The 19,469-nt window shown below is 38.6% G+C and overlaps 1 protein-coding gene across 2 annotated transcripts in view; it reads right to left on the bottom strand.

The window, feature by feature from the left end:
- Positions 1–8,395, bottom strand: part of NPHP3 (nephrocystin 3) — a 35,142-nt gene extending 26,747 nt beyond the window's left edge. The window contains exons 1-6 of one of the 2 annotated variants that reach the window (XR_005068683.1): positions 7,937–8,395; positions 6,151–6,276; positions 5,488–5,638; positions 3,008–3,160; positions 1,863–1,996; positions 302–462 (exon numbers count right to left, since the gene is read on the bottom strand). Coding sequence is in view for 1 of the 2 variants with exons in the window: in XM_037061273.1 (XP_036917168.1) it covers positions 302–462; positions 1,863–1,996; positions 3,008–3,160; positions 5,488–5,638; positions 6,151–6,276; positions 7,937–8,332 (1,121 nt within the window). In the remaining variant the exon portion in view is untranslated. The remainder of the gene's footprint in view (positions 1–301; positions 463–1,862; positions 1,997–3,007; positions 3,161–5,487; positions 5,639–6,150; positions 6,277–7,936) is intronic. The other variant, XM_037061273.1, reaches the window with a different exon arrangement.
- Positions 8,396–19,469: the final 11,074 nt, after the last annotated feature.

Below are 19,469 nucleotides of genomic sequence, written 5' to 3'. Positions count from 1 at the left end.
GTAACAAGTGGCCGGAACAGGCCCAGGTGCACAGCAAGGGCAGCTTTCTGCAAATGGATGTTTTTATAGCTCTGTTCCAGCTTAGCCTTAAAATAAAATATGTCGATTACTAGACAGTGAGAGGGCATTAAATTAAATTTTAAAGTATATGCAACTTTAATTTTTTAAATCTAATATAAAAAGCTCTCACACATACTGTTAAACATGGCTCACAATGATGGATCAAACTCATGAGGCTTTGCAAATAAATGAAAAGTCAGAAGCTTAACTCCTGTAAAAAATTACACAATTTTCAGCTTACCTTGGTAAAGTTAAATGAATGAATAGGATAACTAATGAACTCTTCTCAATTTCCCACTTTCTTACAGTGAGGTATTGATTTTCAGTATCTATTGGAAAATGTTCAGCATGGAAAAAATATCCCATTGTCTCACACATTCTTTTAAGTTTAGGTGAATAGTCCTAAAAACAAGTTAAAACATATAAAAGCACAGCATATTTAACTAAAGGTCTAGTCAGTTTCATACTACTTAAATTAAAAAAGCATGTTTTAGAGCAGATTGGATATTTTCTGATTAAAAAATATACAATCATATTTTTAAAAAATCTTTAAGAGAAAAGGCAAAGGCAAGTTTCTTTATAAAATGAAAGTAATAATGGTTTAATAACTTGGCTATTTCCTAGCTCAGAAAATTATAAAGCCTAAAACAATGGGAGAAAAATATTAGGTTATTTTGCTTTGGTATTTATTTTTATTAATATTATTCCAAATGATTTATGTTTCTTGTTGTAAAGAATGAAAAATATAAACCCACAGATCTATATAGGAAAAAAGTACCCACCATGAAATATTAGAATACTAAACAAACATATATAAAATAAAAATATGTTGGTCATAACAAATTAAGTTACTAAGTAATGATGACTTTCATTTTGCAACATATTAGTAATTCTTTCAACATGTCTTTGGGAATAACCTATACTCAGCGAGTAAAAGCTTTGGTTTGCAAAATACTTATCCTTTTACCAAAACTGAGTAACATTAAAAAAAAAGCACTAAATGAACTTACTAAACAGTCTGGAGGATGCTAATAGAGCAGGTACAGCACGAGATGTGCAGATTTACTTAAAATTCAGTTAGAGCAAACCGACAGTAGTCAGCAAATGTTTTCACAAATTAATAACAGCCTAACAACTTGGCTGCTCGGGCAGAGGTCTTTGTAGCCCACGCGGTCTCTGTCACAAGTTATTCTGCCATGGCACTGAGAAGTGGCCACAGACGAAATGTAAACAAATGAGCGTGGCTGTGTTCTGAGAAAACTTTATTTAGAGACACTACAATCTGAATTTCACGTCACAAAATATTATTCTTCATTTGACTTTTTCCAACCATTTAAAAATGTAAAAAACAACCTTTCTTCCAGGTCATACAAAAGTAGACAGCAGGCCAGATTTGGCCCACAGGCTGGAGTTTGCCAACCCCTGCCTTCCATTAACCCTGATGGCTACTTTGAAAAAGTAAAAGTCATAACAAGGATTCAATTTTGTTATAACCTGACACGGATTCAAGGATAGAGCAGACAGATATTAACTAAAGAGGCATTATCAGCAAGGGACGTACACATCGTGGAGAATGCGTAACGAAGCATTCAAAAACACAAAAGTTCCAAGACCTTCATTTAAAAATACTGATAATACTAAGCAAGATTTTCTCTTAAGAAAAGCCCAAAATGCTTCCTGCTCTTTAAGACATATCGAGTAGGTAGCAAACCACGAGGTTTAAATGTAGCAGAATCAGAAATGGGAAACAACATTACTTTCTATTTTAAATCCGTGAATACAGAATTTATAAACATCTTTACCTTAAGGAAAAGACCCATTTCGGGCTGGGTTTCATCTGTAGAAATGAGGTAACATCTGACGGTGTTACTCCACAGAGAATGTGAAAACAACGGAGTGACCTGTAACAGACTAGCTACAGCGACATCCCAGTCATCTGAAAATAAAATTTCCCATACGTTCATGAAAAAAATCACCAGAAAGCATTTGACAAGATGATTTTTAGAAAGTCAGAAAAACACAACAGGCACCTTAGAATGGAATCTGATCTCACTTGTTAATACTGGTGTAACTTTTAGAATAACATATTAGAAGACAATCAGTTCTCTAATGTGAAATTCTATCCTGGGACTTAAAACAATCAATGTCGCCAGTGGTCTTTGCTGGTGGTTTCAGTCACATGTCATGCAATTAGGCCACAGGGGCTGTTCAAAAGTCTGCCGCTAGAGGAGAGCCCACATTACCAGGTTGGCCTATGGTTTTACCTATTTACTATTCTTGCGTTATATTAAGTCAAAAAGAAAGGTCTAGAACGGTGTAAAATGATGGCAATCATATGCTATTTAGTGTTAAAGAACATCTTAAGAAATATCTGGCTAACTCAAAAGGCATAATTTAAAAATGATTTTTATTTTGCTAATAGATAAATAATTTTACAGTTCTAAGAAAAAAGAGCAGAGCTACTTACAACACCCCAGATCTGCACTGGTGCTGAAATTCTAAGCAGATGTTGGAGATGTTTTAGATACCAATTATAAAAAATGACATGACTTTTGACTAAGAGAACTATATCACATAACTGAGGTTTTATATTCTACTCTGCAACCTGCTCTAACCTTCTACATCATCAAAGATGCATGGGGAAAGACTAAAAACTACTATTTCTCAATTAGACTCTCACTACTCATCTAAACACCTGAGAATTCAGACCATCTGTTCAGTTATCAGAACATGAATGGACAGCCTGGCCATGGAGCACCACCTGATCCTGAGGGGAACAGGTAATTTCATCAGCCCTGGTCAGTGACAGCACCCGTGCACGATGGTTTGACAATGGAAGGCATCCAGAATACAGATCTCATGTTCTGCTGATGGTAGTTGTCCCAGCACCAGAGTACAGTAGATAAACAGTCACTACCATCAGTAATTGGCAAATGATGTGTGTTACCTCTGTTGACATTTGCAAAGGGCCCTTCCACATCTATAGAACTGTGGGCGAACTCAGGACCCCTGAAGGACTGCTGAAGCTGGATCATACTCCCTATGGAAGGTTCACTTCCCAAGGCTCCTCCAGGCCAATATTCGCACTGGGTTCCAGCAGCTGTGAAAGCAAGAGATTTTATTTGAATGTTCAAAAACTTACCAGGTATACTGAACAGGATTTCTAATTTTAAAAAATACTACAATATTGTAAGTACAACATATATTAACGTGAATCATTCTGAAAGTCCTTTGCCACCCATTTCTGCCAAGTTCTAAGGTACAGGTTAATGTAATTCTGGTTATCATCTTAGTTTCAAAGAGGGAATTAAAAAGTAAAAGATGAAAAAAATTAAGAACAGTATGACATACATATGATGTTTCATAGAACTAACTGTACACTTAAAACCTATATAATTTTATGAACCAATGTCACCTCCATAATCTTAATTTAAAAAAACAAAGGAATTATAACAACAGACATAAAAACACCCCCACACAAAAGCTCTAAAAAACATTTCTAACTATATGGTTTAAGTACCAGTGTAAAATGTGAAGGAAAGAATTCCAAAGGAATACTATTTCTAGCACAGTAGTAATTAATGTTGGTAATTCATTAGGCTGTAAGCTAACATGTAAACAGTATATCCTCTTTAACCCCCCAAAGCAACAAAATTGTTTGAATTGATAGGTACTTATGTAAATTATATTTGCCAGAATATCTATAAAGCGTCCTTGACTAAACATAAGGAAACTACAGGTTGCGCTAAATTTCTGGCAAAATTGAGATTATCTGTAGGTCTTTGAATTTCAAATGAGTGACATTCCCTCAAATATTCTCTCTTCATGTTTCAATTAAAAGATGAAGAGGCCCTGGCTGGTGTAGCTCAGTGGATTGAGTGCGGGCCTGCGAACCAGAGGATCGCGGTTCGATTCCCAGTCAGGGCACATGCCTGGGTTGTAGTCCAGTTCCCTGCAGGCCAACTCCCAGCAGGGGACGCACAAAAGACAACCATACATTGATGTTTCTCTCCCTCTCTCTTTCCCCTCTAAAGATAAATAAATAAAATCTCAAAAAAAAAAGATGAAGAAAGACCTAGGAGGAAATATGAATTGGTTTTTATTAACTTGCCAAGACAATAAAAATACAATATTTTTAAAACACTGTACATTTTTAACATGTGTCAAATCTGAAATAACTGCCAGAATTACTGTGGGGCATAAAAGCATCTTCTTAATCACTCTAAGCTAACACGAATCACTTCATTCCGTGCCCCCCCCCGAAAACCTGGTAATGAAAACCCTAGAACGCTGGTCAGATTCCAATTGTCCTAAAATACAAATTAAAAGGAGATGTCAGTTGCCACACTTCACTCCAAAATGTATAAGTTTGTAAGAATATAATTATTTTTTTAAATAAATGGGAGTATGTTTGCATTTTCCCACATTTTAAATAGAATCTTTTTTTCTTTTTTTCAATATCAGTCACACTTTATTAATGGTTTCTTGGAACACAGTAGACCCTTTCATCGTATGATTCCAGGCTTTTCTTCCTTTCTTTTTCTTTTAAATATTTTATTTATTTTTAGAGAGAGGGAAAGGAAGGGAGAAAGAGAGGGAAAGAAACATTGATGTATGAGAGAAACATCAATCAGTTGCTTCTTGCAAGACCCCAACTGAGGGACTGGCCTGCAACCCAGACATGTGCCCTGACTGGGAATCGAACTGGCAACCTTTCGTTTGGCAAGCTGGTGCTCAATCCACTAAGTCATACCAGCCAGGGCTGGGCATTTCTTTATTTCTAGAAAAAACATATTTTATATGTTTAATTATAAAATAAAAACTTTTTGAACAGTTGATAAAACTGCACTGGAAACTACACAATGAAATACTATGCAGACATTGTAACTGATAGTTGCAAAGACTACATCGTTATGTAGAAAAACAACGTGACAGAGACTGTTAACTGTCCAACAATATCCACTTTCCCCTTCTTTGTTTTATAAGAACCCTGCACTTTAGGTGGATACAAGGCTCTCCTATTAATGATTATACTTTTCAAGTATCCTAGGTGTAGTTCTGGCCAATAAAATTTGAGTAGAAGTAACCTGTATAGCTTTTAGCCTCTGCTTTTAAGGAAGAGAATGTTACCCTCTCCTCTTCCCCTGGCTAAAACATAGATGTGACGGTGGAACCTGGAGGAGCTATCTTAGATTAGAGAGAGAAAAGCTGTGGGTCAAGGCTGGCAGAGCGCAAGGCAGAAGAAACCTCAGTCCTGACAACATCCTGTACTTCACGGAAAAGAGCTTTTGTAAGAGCTGAGAACCAGAGAAAAATGCAACTCTGTAACAGCAATTACTGGTAAGTAAAAGAATTCAAAGTTGGCTCTATGATAGCATCATACCCCTATTGAAAGCTCAAAATATTATAAATAGGAAATACATTTACCAGTGACATCTGTACAGTTGTCATCCGAATCAGACTCCCCAGGATCAAATACTTGGATCCCTTGAGCTTGTAGCCTCTGAAGTTTGCTCTCCAGCTCTCGTTTGGCCCTCAGTAAGTCCTGAATTTCATTTTCCTTGGTCTCCCTAAAAATCTTGGAAAGAAGAATTTAGATTTTGAAAATCTGCTATAATAAAAAGTGTCTTCAACTTTTAAAGGGAAAAATCTTTCATTCATTTGGTTCTTGCTCCCCTCCTTTGTAGGATGAGTAATCCGAGTACCCCGCCTCACTGTTTACCACTGGACCGGTTGGAACGACAGCAGGATGCGTGTCTGTGGTGTGGGGCTGCCTTGTGAACTGCAAAATGTTTAGTAAATGTGTCCCCCCCACCCGCCCCGCCACTAAAGGCCAGCAATGCCCTTCCATTCAAAACACTCCATTTCTTTTAAAATATCCTTGTTAAAATGTTCACTTTTATACTTTTCCTTTGAAACTATCTCAAGTTTACCAGGTTCAACTTGAAAGTGTAAAGTGTTTTACTCTAGTTCTTAGAATTTTCATGACTCCCACATTGCTCACTATCATTTTATCTCAGCATTATATGAACCTTGAATATGGGTAGTTATTATTCCACATCACTTTGAGCATAAAAACGTGAGGAATACCTTGAATTGCCTTTTAACTTTATCTCTGTCAAGTTCAAATGTAGCTGCCCTCTCCATTGCTTGGTATTTGGCTTCCAAAGCGCTTTCCTTTTCCCGAAGTATCTTCTGATAAGTTTTTTGAAGTGCCTGAAATAATTTACCTTGTTATTTCTAACAAAAATGGTATTCTTCCCCAGTTTTATATTACCTTACATACATATTACATATCTTAGAATTTTAACAATTTACTTATTATTGTTTTACCAGTTATCAAGAACTAATTTTATTCAAACACATAATAAAAATGCAAACATACCTGAACTATAGTAAATGAAGACACTTTACCATTAAGCTTTCCATGGAAAGTACTTTTTCTCTAGTGTACAAGTTCTTAATCTCACACCTCATTTTCCCCATCTCTCAGGGAACAAGAAGTATAGTTTCTAAGCTTAACGTGAAGGATAATTCTGTGAGAACATGTGCTCTTTGTCTCCAGGTCTTATTCATCTTATTATCCACAGACTTCTTCCACTTAACATCTCACTAAATGAATTAAGTAAATACAGAAAAACTGTTTATGCCTAGCTATGTGAGAAAGTAATGAAAAAGATTACATAAAGAATCAGGACTGGTAACAGGAGGAACCTGAGACTGTGGCATTTGTCCACCCTTACTGCACTTGACACTGGTTCTCTTCTACCTCCATCTCACAGTTACTTCCAATGTGCAGTGTTTATTGGAGAGTGGCTTGCACCCATGAAATCAGATACCTGAAATGTATACAACCATTCTGTACATGCAAGTGCATTAAGGTTGCTCGGTAGGAAAACTGGTAAGACAACAGATGGACGGACTGCTGATAAGTATTTCTTTCCAGGTAACAAGTGTTGATGATACAACAGCTAATGTGGGGGGTGGGGGGGTTGACTGGCATGCCTGGTCTAGAAGAGACTGCTTCCTCCTTCTAGAAACTTCAGTCTGAGGTATTTATTCAATTCCTACTGTGATGCGCCCAAGAAGGCTTGGACTGTCTGTCTAGAAGTGTCTTCCACAATAAAGAAATAAAGTAAACAAACAACAACTCTCAAAAGGACCCCAAACCATTGGCACAAAGTCTCACAACTCTGATCACAGAAAAGCAATCTTTAGCTTTATTATATACCATTTTAATGAATTAAAATAGATCTGCCACAGGGAGGTCATGAAATTTTTTTAAAGTAAATTAAATGAATTAAGGGAATTGGAGTACACCTCAACCACAGTAGTTAAGATAGTGACAATCAGGGGCTTCCAGAAAAATTCACTTTAAGGTCATTAAAACCCAAGAGCAATGGAACCACACAAAGAAACCAAAACACGCATTCCACCTTAGAGGTCTGTAAAATTTTAGCGGGGGGGGGGGGAGTTAAAGACTCCTGGGAAGATTTTGATGAGTTATTTCAACAGATTGTATCGAAGTATTTTGTGTGTGTGCCCTGTGTGAACCTACTTTTCTAGAGCCCCATGGAGACTGGCGTTTGCTGCTTCGGGGCACATTCAGGCTAACTGCTTGATGGCCACTGAATGAATGAACCAGAAATAGAAAAGGTGTGGCATTAGTTAAGGAGTCAGTTTAGACTCCAAGAGAATATGCCCCTTTAATACGCACGGCAGTTTCTGCGCAACTTTCAAAACTACTTGGTTTGGAAAGGAGACAGGATGGGCACGGTCCGAGAACATCTACGCGGCCAAGCGTAGGCGGCCCGGACCTCACTTCCCCCGGCGGGCGTTGAGGCCTCCCTGGTTGCGCGCCCAGGCCCAGCGTTACCTGCAGCTCGGCCCGCAGCCGCTTGTTCTCCGTGTCCAACTTGGCCTCCCGGCGGCCCATGGACAGCAACTCCTGATTCTTGCTGACCCGGAAGATCTCGTACTCCTTCTTCAGCCGTTCGTACTCAGCTACCGCGTACTCCAGCTCCGGCACCGAAGAGCCAGTGGACTTGAAGCTGGCCCCCAGCAGCCCGCCGCCGCCCGCCCCGCGGTTCAGCGACCCGGGCCCGGCCCCCGCTGCCGCGGCTCCCGCACCCCGGCGGAAAGAGCTGCGCAGCAGGCGGGCCTTGGGCTTCACCTCCACCGGGATCTCGCAGGCCTCTCCACCGCCTGCCCCGTACGTGTCCTCGATTACCTCCCCGCCCGCGGGGCTCACAAGCGAAGAAGCGGTCCCCATGGCGCCCACAGCTGCCCGGACCAGGAGTATTAGGGGGCGGGACAGAGCCAGCGGGGCGGGACCCGGCGGGCGCCCAGGAGCTGGGCCAGCGGAGGGGTACTGGGTGGGGCCAGGGGCGGGGAGATGGGCGGGGCGAGCGGCGTCGCTGGGACCCGCGCGGTTCCAGGTTAGGGTCTGCGGGGGAGCGCCCACTCACGGCTTGTCCTAGCTGCCCCCGCCGGCTCCAGGATCCCTGGCTGGGGCGTACCCCACGTTGAACACTGGCTTTGGGCTTCCAGCTGCTACCCCTCGCTGCTGCTGGTGGTGTCCCGCGGCCGCGCCTGACAAAAGCGCTCCTCTCCGAAGGCAAAGGGGAAATCTGAGGAATTTATTGAGCGCCGCCTCTGTGCCTCTCACTTCGTGTCTGTGGGTATGTGAACAGTTGGAATGCCCAGCGAGGCAGAGTACCAGACAAGAAAAAGCTTGTAGGCTTTGCAGCCTGAGACCACCAGGAACAGTCCTTACATGAGGTTAAGATTTTTGACGTTTTGCGACAACTGATACTGGATGGAAACTGTACATCAGAGAAACTAACACAGTGGGGCAACTCACCAAATAAAGGAAAAGAGAGTATTGCTATATGGCGGGGGAGGGGAGGGTTTAGGTAACTAAAAAGAAAAAGAGAGGGGGAATTGTTTTAGACGTTAAAGTCACAGAAGAGAGGGTGGCATCTTCTTCCACCGTACCTTGCCCCTCCACCTGACCCTGTCTTGTAACTTCTACAGGTTGGTAGCCCTGGGAGAGAGGACCGAAGAGAAGAGAGGAAAGGCTTCTCTTTGATACTGCTGTGGACTGGGTGTTGGTGCTTTTTGGACCATAGGTAAATTATTAAAGCTGGCCCTTTTAGGTGGTTTTGTAAGTTCTGGAAAGACGTTTCTCCCCCTCATAACTGGAAATCCTTGATCTTCAATTCTCTATTGAAGATTAGCTCTATTGAAGATAAAGTTAAAAGGCAATTCAAGGCATTCCTTGCATTTTTATTCTCAAAATGATGTGGAATAATAACTACACATATAATGTGTAGTTACATAATGCTGAGATAAAAATAATCGTGTAGCTCTGTTCCAGCTGTCGCTCACTCCTTCCTTCTCTGTCTGTCCAGCAGAAAGGAGTGAGCTTTAAGCATCCTCTCTGCTGATGTTTGTTCATCTCTCCATGGTGTCCCTTCCGCAGACCCAAGATCATCCAATTTGGTTCATTTCCTCGGGGGCCCAGGTCTGATCCACAGGTGTTACAGGTCAGGCTTTCTGGGAGGACTCTGAGATGGACAGAACCATGCACTATGTGTGCTGGGGAGTGCCCTTTGGTTTAATTCTCAGGGAAAGAAAAGGAAAGAAGCAAGACTGGGAAGCAGAAGTTGAGCGTAGCTGCAGTCTCAATGGAGACCTTAGCCAATCCGGGAATTCAGAAGATGAGAAAACCCTGTAGAGTTGTCTTAACTTGGGGCAGAGGAAGGAGCTGGAACTTAATACCTCTACACCACCCAGTTATCAGCTCTCTTCAGCCAAAACAATCCCCGTGGGGACTGACAGTTGAAGGCTGTCCGCTGGCATCCCTTCCAGAGCCCAGAGAAAGTCTTAGATATCATGACATCTACTGCAATAGAAAACACAATCTTTGCCCCAAAGAACTCTGGGGATGCAGGCCAGTTCTAACTCCCACCATCAAAGTAGCTGGTCATCCTTTCTCTTACACTCAAGCTTTTCTCCAGGAGGGAATCAGTCACACAAAGTGAAGTCATTCTGGACTCCAGTCAAATCTATTTGTTAGCTCTTTACAACCAAGTGACTTGAAGGCAGAAGAATCACCCAGCCAGCCCCTACTGACACACAATATAATAAAATTGTGTTGGTTTAAGCTACTGACTTTGGGGGTAATTTCTTCTCACAGCTGAAACAAGAGAACATTTTTCTCACATTAGGTCAAGGTAGCTTATAAAACTTATAAATACTGTTGCCACCTTTTAAAAACTGTCATTTGTAAAATAAATATTACTTGTGTAGGTTAGTGTGTGGGTGGTTCTCAGAGGATGAATCTCAGAATCACTCGGGACAGTTGTTAAAATTGAGATCTGCTGAATTTTAATTTCTGAGACTGGAGCTTGCAAATTTGCATGTTTAGTTAACTCCTAAGTGATACTTATGTAATTTAAAAGCTCAGAAACATTGAAATTGTATAAAAACTGGCTAGAGATGATCTAATTCGTTGCTACTCACAATGTGACCCACAAACAGCAGCATCAGCATCACCTTGAAGCTTGTGAGGATTCAGATTCTCAGGTGCCATCACAGGCCTAGTGAACCACCAAGTGCGGAGAACAAGATCCCCAGGTGATTTGAATATTCCTTAACATTTGAGAAGCACTGCTGTCGAGCGATGAGTCTTACTTAACCTTGGTTGCCCATCACAATCACTCGGAGAACTTAAAAAAACACTGCCATCTAAGCCTCTCCTCAGACCAGTTAGATCAGCATCTCCAGTGGTGCAGATCGGGACATCATCACTTTTTAAAAGCTCCTGAGAAGATTTTAATTGATAGTCAAGGGGGGAAACCAATGGGTTCATCCATTGCTGTCTCATTAATGCCAACATGTGTGTGATCCCCTTTGTTAACCTTAACACACGTTTTCGTGCATCTGGGTTCTTGTTAACACTTTCTATCCTTTTATCATAGTTCATCATAGAGAATGCACCTTCAATTTTGGCCACTTTGGTAGTTTGTGCTTCAATTTCAGAGACAGACATGGCATCACAAGTGGGCAAAATATCCCTGAGAAAATGTATCACCTTGGGATGAATGACCTATCCAGTGATGCTATATGGGGAAATAGTCTTTGAAAACAAAGGAATTGGATAAAAGGAAGGGGTTCTAATTCTCATGAAAGTTGCTAACCTTCTCCTTGGCTGTTGAGTGCTCCTCAGTTCTACCAAGTGAACTCTGATTCCCAAAGTCCCTTGCCACAAAGTCTGTAAGTATGACTCTGATTTCAGGAATTACATAATGATGGGCAGTATCTGTGATCAAACACCTGTGATTTAACATTTATACCACTAGGGAGCAGTATAACTCAGGAAAAAATTAATCTGGCTGTAATCAGTATATACATGGTAGTCAAAAGTAGGTTTATAGCTGTGAGTACATAGAACACAATTTATTCCTCTATTATTTATTAATTACTTTATTTATATGTATTACAACTGTGAATCTTCTTTTGTCCACCTCTATATAAAAGAATCATATTTCTCATATGAAGATGAAGACAGTCTACAGGGGTTGAAGTGGGGGATTGAATGTAGAAGATGGGGGAGGGGAGGGCAGGGGAGAGTAATGGGGAGAAATGAGGACAACTGTAACAGAATAACATTTAAAAATAAATAAAATTGGATTGAAAAATAAAGGCTATCTGTAAGATTTCAGTTCAGGTGGTGTTTTCAGTAGTGATTATCCACATTCATCTCCAGTAATAACTTGAGCCTGGAAATTAGTCATGAAACAGACAAGAGCAGGAGTCTGTGAACTTTCTTTGATAAAGGACCAGATAGTAAATATTTTACTCTTTGTGGCCCACATGGTCTCCTTCTCGGTTATTCAACTCTGTGCTATTATAGCACAAAAACAGCCATAACAATACATAAATGAATGGGTATGTCTGCATTCTGATGAAACTTTATTTACAAAAACAGGGTGGGAAAATACAACCAGTTTTTATATTTCATAAAAATTATCTCAAATAAATATATTTCTTAAAAACTTTAAAAAAATGAAACAGGTGAGGAGGCAGATTTGGCTCGAGGGCTGTGTATAGTTTCCTGACCCCTGAACGGGAGGGGTGGTTTTTGAACATGTATAATTTTTGGAAGTACCTGGAGAGCCTGTTGAATATTTAGAGTCCTGGACCCCACATCAGATCTACTGAATGAAAATATCTGTGCAGGGGGCCCAGGTATCTGCTTTTTTTAAAAGTCCCCACATGGTTCTAAAGCAAATACTAATTTAGTAACCATTATGCCAAAACAAAGTTAATTGCCCCTTTTAAGGAACTGCAGGGTGTTCCTTGGCCTATTATAATATTTTTCACTATCTCACTCAGTAACTATCCGTGGTATAAAACATATAATTTAATCTTCGGCTCAGATTATCTCTAGGTATCCTGCAAGCCCATCAAGGAAGGTCTCATTCCTATGTAAATATTTGTACTAAGCCACTGGTCTGGGGGCTATTTTGTACCACAGCACACACCCTAGCCTGTCTTGACAGATAGAGGGGCATAATGAATTAGTCTGAACAGAGAAGGGGAGGAAATTGGAGAAAATGGTACAAAGAGAAGGAGGCATTTAGAGAGATGGTTGAGTGTTGTAGCTCCTCAAAATGTTCCACATCTTTAACAAATTTATAACTTTATAAAACTTGCTGTAATTGGGCTTTCTTTTTTTCTTTCTTTCTTTCTTTTGCAGAAATCAGGGAAGGAGAGGAATTGAATGCCTAGGTGAGTACATGGTGAAACAAAGGTGACACAGGGATACAGTGGGGAAGGAAATTAGATAAGAATATTTTAAATATGACGGGTCCATGCCTCATGAAGTGTGTTCTCCAAAGATAGGGTTGCTGTGGGCTGTTTCACTTTGGGCTAAGTAAACATAGGGATCTATAGAAAGCCATGTTTTAGAAAGAGCTGCAATGGGTTTCAGTAATAATGGGATAACATATATATTTACTTGTGATCCTAAAACACACTGTGTATTTTGGACATTTGTTTAACAAAAAAAGCAACTATAATTTTCTGGAGCAGAAGCAGCCTTGGATGCAAGAAGCCATTCATGTCTTGCTTGCTGAAGAATGTCCTTTTGTTTCTCAAGTTCAGAGCTGTTCTCTTCCCTGCTGTACCTGTACTCAGTTCATTTGTGGAGTTGAATATAACCTCAGCTTAAAACCTTTCATGGAAGCACCCGTTCACTCCAAGTCTGGTAGCCAGTGTCCACTTCAGGTTGTCAGTAATGACCATCACCTTTTTCCCGCACTCCTGACCCTCCTAACCCACATGACAGGAAATCAGCAAGGGGCCAGATATAATCAGCTCCCACAAGGAAGAAATGAAGTCTTCTTCACCGCTGTGTAAATTTGCAAAAGGATGTGCTTTTCTGACTTAAGTCAGAGAGTGAGAAGAAAATTAGCTGAGATCTGTAGTTAGTGGGGGAAAATACTATATCTCTTTAGAAGTATATATGCAAAATAGCAGGTTTTAACTTTCAGAGTTTAAAACATAGGAGTTTCTCTTTTAGATAAGATTTATTCATGGTTATAAAATTTAAATAATTTTGATCATAACACTGATAGCTTTTATACACATTATAACCTCAATTTGTAAATGAGTCATGTTCCAATGGCTAACTTAATAACCTAATATTTAGTATCTGAAGTATATTTTCTCAAGAAACAATGCTAGAGAAGGTGATTATTGTTTCAGCTCAGCACACAGAAAGCTATTTATGGTAAATGCCGAGCAAAAACAATCCAAGCACCATTATAATGTGTGTTCTATGGAACTGTGCTTTTAGCATATTCACTCGAATTATTTAGGACCACACCCACCCTTGGATTGTGAAATCTTAGACATTCCCTCTGCTCATGTTTGTGGCCTGCCTGACGCCGCAAAGAGGATACCTACAGGAGGAAATAATAAAGGGTAGAGCAGAAATACATGAAAGAGAGAATAGAAAAACAATAGAAAAGGTCAACAAAGCGAAGGTTCGGTTTTATGAAACAATAAACAAAAACTGACAAACTTTTACCTAGGAAAAAATAAAACAAAGGAAACCTATAGGAAAAGCTCCTTGGTAATGGTCTTGGCAGTGATTTTTCTTTTAAAGCATAAGCAACAGAAGTAAAAATAAACCAGTGCAATTTCATCAAATTAAAAATCTTCTGTACAGTAAAAACAACCACCTAACAAAAGAAATAATCAGAAATATAAAGGACACATGGACAATAACTAAGGGTGGGGGGTGGAAATGGGAGGGAGGCGGGGAGCATGGGGCAGGGGGGGCGGGCAGGGTTGGGAATATAAGACAGAAGGCTGCACTTGAACAAGAATTAAATTAAAAAATATTTTTTTAAAAAAGAAATAATCAGCAAAATGGAAAGGTAACCCATGGAATGGCAGAAAAGATTTGCAAGCTGTGTATCTGGTAAGGAGGTAATAGTCCAAATATATAAGGAACTTGTACAAGTCAATAGCAAAAAAGAAAAAAAACCCACAAGAAACAAAAACAATTGAACAATGGGCAAAGGACCTAAACAGACATTTTTCCGAAGAAGGCATACAAATGGCCAACAAGTACATGAAAGGTGTTCAGCATCGCTAATTACCAGGGAAATGCATATCAAAACCACAGTGAGATACACCTTCACACCTGTTAGAATGGCTCTTGTTAAAAAGAGAAAGGATAACAAGTGTTGGCGAGGGTGTGGAGACAAGGGAATCCTTTCTCTCCACTATTAATGAAATGGAAATTGGTACAGCCATTATGGAAAACAGTATGGAGGTTCCTCAAAAAATTAGCAATAGAACTACCATATGATATAGCAATTTCACTTCTGGGTGTATATTTGAAGGGAATGAAATCACCATCTCGAAGAGATATCTGCACATATTTATCACAGCATTTCTCACAATAGCCAAGACGTGGAAACAATGTAAATGTCAGTTGACAGAAGAATGAAGGAAGAAACTGTGGTATACAAACACAGTGGAATATTATTCAACCTTAGGGGAAAAAGAAGGAAATCCATTGCCATTTGTGACAGCATAGATGGATCTTAAGAGTTCATGCTAAGTGAAATAAACCAGACGAAGAAAAGCAAATACTGTATGATGTCTCTTATATGTGCATTCTAAGAAAGTCAGATTCACAGAAACAGTAAGTAGGATGGTGGTTACCAGGAGTTGGGAGTTGGGGGGAATGTTCATTAAAGCATACCAATTTTCAGTTATAAGATGAATGAGTTCTGGGGGGTCTGATGTACAGCACAGTGGCTATACTTAATAGTATTGTATATTCGAAATGTGCTAAGAGAGTAGATCTTTGTTCTCACGACACACCCCCAAATTGTATCTGTATGACATGATGGATGTGTTAATTAGTCTTATATGGTAATCATGTCCCAATATATGTATATCAACTCATCATTTTGTGCTAAACTTACACAATGTTATTTATCAGTATATCTTGTAAAGCTATAAAAAATGTGATTTCATTACATAGCCAAACAAACAACTAAAAACCATGAAAAACAGAGCTAATTTTAAGTGTCACAAGGACAAGGATTTGGAGCAACTGGAACTCTCTTGCACTGTCTGAGAGAGTGTAAATTGATGCAAGCACTTTGGAAAATGCTGTAAGTATTGCTTAAAGTTGCATATCCCAGCTATTTTAGTCCTAGGCATACTTCTTACAGAAATGCGTACATACATTTACCAAAATACACATATATATTTTGAAGCCAATATGAAGTATTGGGTTGGCCAAAAAGTTCATTTGGGTTTTTTCCATAAGAAGGCTCTAACAGTGCTTCACTTCATTCAAAATAATTTTGTTAGATTATATTGTGACAGCTGTCATATCAATGTGCATTTTAAAAAGCTTATCAAAATTGGTGAATTTTTGTGTAGCCATTTTAATACTGAAGATGGAAGAAAAATACATAACATTTTTGGCATATTATGGTTTATTATTTCAAGAGTGGTAAAAATGTAACTGAAACACACAAAAAGGATTTGTGCAGTATATGGAGAGGGCGCCATTACTAATCGAGTGTGTCAAAAGTGGTTTGTGAAGTTTCATGCTAGACATTTCTTGCGGATGATGCTCCATGGCTAGGTAGCGTGGTTGAAATTGACAGCGATTAGACCGAGACATTGAGAACAACCAATGTCATACCATGCAGGAGATAGCTGACATTCTCAAAATAGCCAAATCAATAAAGTTATTGGTGAAAATGAAAACCTGCCTTTTATTTTATGGAAAAACTCAAAAGACTTTTTGGTCAACCCAATATATATTGTTTTTAGCTATATTAAGTGTATTATAAAGTGTGTAATCATTTAAAAATTTTTTCCATTTCAATGTTTAATATGTAAATAGTTAATATACTTTCATAAGAAAGATGTTGATGGCCCTTCAAGAAATTTAAATTACTTTGAAATTTCAGTATGTGGAGCATCTGTGATGACAGTCACTTCCACTCATGCCTCTGTGTGTGTGTGTACGCAAGCATATGATTAGTTCCCTATAAGAGATTCTGGCTTAATATAATATATTCACATAAAAACATCTCCTTTGAACACTGCATTGAGAGATTCAGTTACTCAAAGAATAAAAAACTTCAATTCGAGTGTAGTTTTGCAGAACACACTGTATTGGGGTGTCAGAGGGTAAAGCCATGTCTGTCAAATATTATTTCCTTGGATTATGAACAGATATCCTTTGAGTAAATTTGATCCTTCTTCATCTTATGAAATAAAACTTCAGGCTTCCCATAATTCCTAAAAAGTACTTTATAATCCTTAGAAGCCACATATAAATTGACATTATTTATTGTCAATACTTATGACTTAATTTTTAATTTTTCTTTCTTGTTTTATTTACCTCAAAAATAAACCAAAGATCTAGTTCCAATGGATGCTGAAGTTCTACTTCCATTTAAAAGGAAAAAAGAAAAAAGAAAAAAATATGTATCTTACCAGATTTAGATTAATCGAGTACTTAAAAACATTATTCCATCTCTTTATAATTGTTAGTTACACATTTGTGTATTAAATTTTAGTGGTTGCTCTAAACATATCATCATCTCTCCTTGACTTATTAGAGTTTATTATGAATTAGAACTTTTAACACTTCTCATATGAAGCAAGAATTTAAAAACTGAAACTTCATTTACTCTCCTTCAACTTCTGTGCTTTTGTTGTGCACTTTATTTTTACATGTATTTAAAACCCTATAAAAATAATTATTTTATGTAGTTGATTTTTATTCATATCTATGCCTTTTCTCTCCATTCCTTGCTGCATTATCTTGCTTTCCTATGGGGTCAGTTGAAAACTCCCTTTAGTCGAGTGTGTGTGTGTGTGTGTGTGTGCACACATATGTATATATGTGTGTATATATATACACATACATACATATATATATTTTTAGGGTAAATCTGCTGGTGGCAAACTCTCTCCATTTTGTTTGTCTTAAAACATAATTTTTTCACATCTTTTTGAAGGGTATTTTTGCTGAGTATAGAATTCTAGGCTGGAAGCTTTTTCTTTCAGCATTTTAAATGTATCGTTCCATTGATTTCCAGCTTTCATTGATTATGTTTAACTGTCAACCACGAGTATCACTGCTGAGCACTTGAGTACAATGTCTCCCTGCCTGCTTTTTTTTTAATTTTTATTTTTATTTAACTCTTGTTCAAGTACAGTTTTCTTTCTTGTATTCCCAGCCCTGCTCCCCGCCAGTGCTCCCCACCTCCCTCCCATCTCCGCTTCCCACCTTAGTTATTGTCCATGTGTCCTTTATACTTGTTCATGTGAGTCCTTCCCCTTTTCCCCTGTGATTCTCTCCCCTCTCCCCTCTGGACCCTGTCAGCACGTTCTGTATTTCAGTGTCTTTGGTTACATTTTCCTTGCTTGTTTGTTTTGTTGTTTAGATTCCTGTTAAAGGTGATATCATATGATATTTGTCTTTCACCGCCTGGCTTATTTCGCTCAGCATAATGTTTTCCAGTTCCATCCATGATGTTGCAAAGGGTAGGAGCTCCTTCTACCTTTCTGTGGCATTGAATTCCATTGTGTAAATGTACCATAGTTTTTTGATCCAGTCATTGACCGATGGGCATCTAGGCTGCTTCCAACTCTTGGCTATCATAAATTGTGCTGCTATGAACATTCAACAAAGGGGGCAGTAACATAAAATGGAGTAAAGATAGCCTCTTCAACAAATGGTGTTGGGAGAACTGGACAGCCACATGCAAAAAAATGAAACTCGAGCACCAACTTACACCATACACCAAAATAAATTCAAGGTGGATAAAAGACTTAAATATAAGCCGTGACACCATTAAAGCCCTAGAGGAGAGCATTGGCAGGAAAATCTCAGATATTCCATGTGACTGCTTTTTGATTTTCTCTTTATCTTTCACCTTCAGCAGTTTGACTATAAGTTTTTTGCACTCTGCTTGGGATTTTTAGAGTTTCTTGAGCGTAAGGCTTGATGTCTGGGGTTGATCATTGTTACAAATTCTCAGCCAATTTCTGATTCGTGTATTATTTTTTCCCAAATCTCTCTCTTCCTTTTACAGTTCTTTGAATAAATGTCTATTTGACTTTTTAACCCTATTTTATATGTCTCTTACTGGTTTTCTGCATTTTCCATTCTTTTACTCTGATACATGTAAGGTTATATCTCATTGTGGTTTTAATCTGCATTTCTCTGATAGTGATGTTGAGCATGTTTTCATATGTTTATGGAGTTCCTAGTGTTTTGCACCCAATGAGCACTCAGTAAATTTATATAATGAATGCAGTCTCTAAATCAAGCCTAGGAGATGACCTGCCCAAGAAACACAATACATTCATAGCTAAATTGGAGCTCAGTCCAGGGGATTATGACCTAGAATTTTCATCTACAAAGTATTCTTCCATTGACATATATCTTTTTTTATTACACTTTTTATCATAAAAAGTAAAACATATGCAAAATAAACAGAATGATTAAATATACAAAGTAGATAGAATAATGAATCTCCATGTATCATCAACATTTAAAACTGTTCAACATTCTAATTATTATTTCATTTAACTATTGTTTTATCTATTCCTCTACCCACTCTCCAACCCTCAATTTATAATTTTTTACAAAAATTTTTACTTAGAATTTATAAACATTGAAAAGACAAATCAGAACTATACAGTGTTGGCAAGTGTACCTACTCATGTGACCATACTGTTATAGACTGAATTGCATCCCGCTAAAGTTCATAATTTGAAGCTGTAATCTGCCATGTGACTGTATTTGGAGATACATTCTCTGAGGAGGTAATAAAGGTTAA

The sequence above is a fragment of the Sturnira hondurensis genome, unplaced genomic scaffold (genome assembly GCF_014824575.4).
Source record: "Sturnira hondurensis isolate 20B ecotype Veracruz unplaced genomic scaffold, ASM1482457v3 Scaffold0013299, whole genome shotgun sequence".
Taxonomy (NCBI): domain Eukaryota; kingdom Metazoa; phylum Chordata; class Mammalia; order Chiroptera; family Phyllostomidae; genus Sturnira; species Sturnira hondurensis.
Note: the sequence above shows the minus strand (reverse complement) of the source record. Positions and strands in the feature narration are given on the sequence as shown.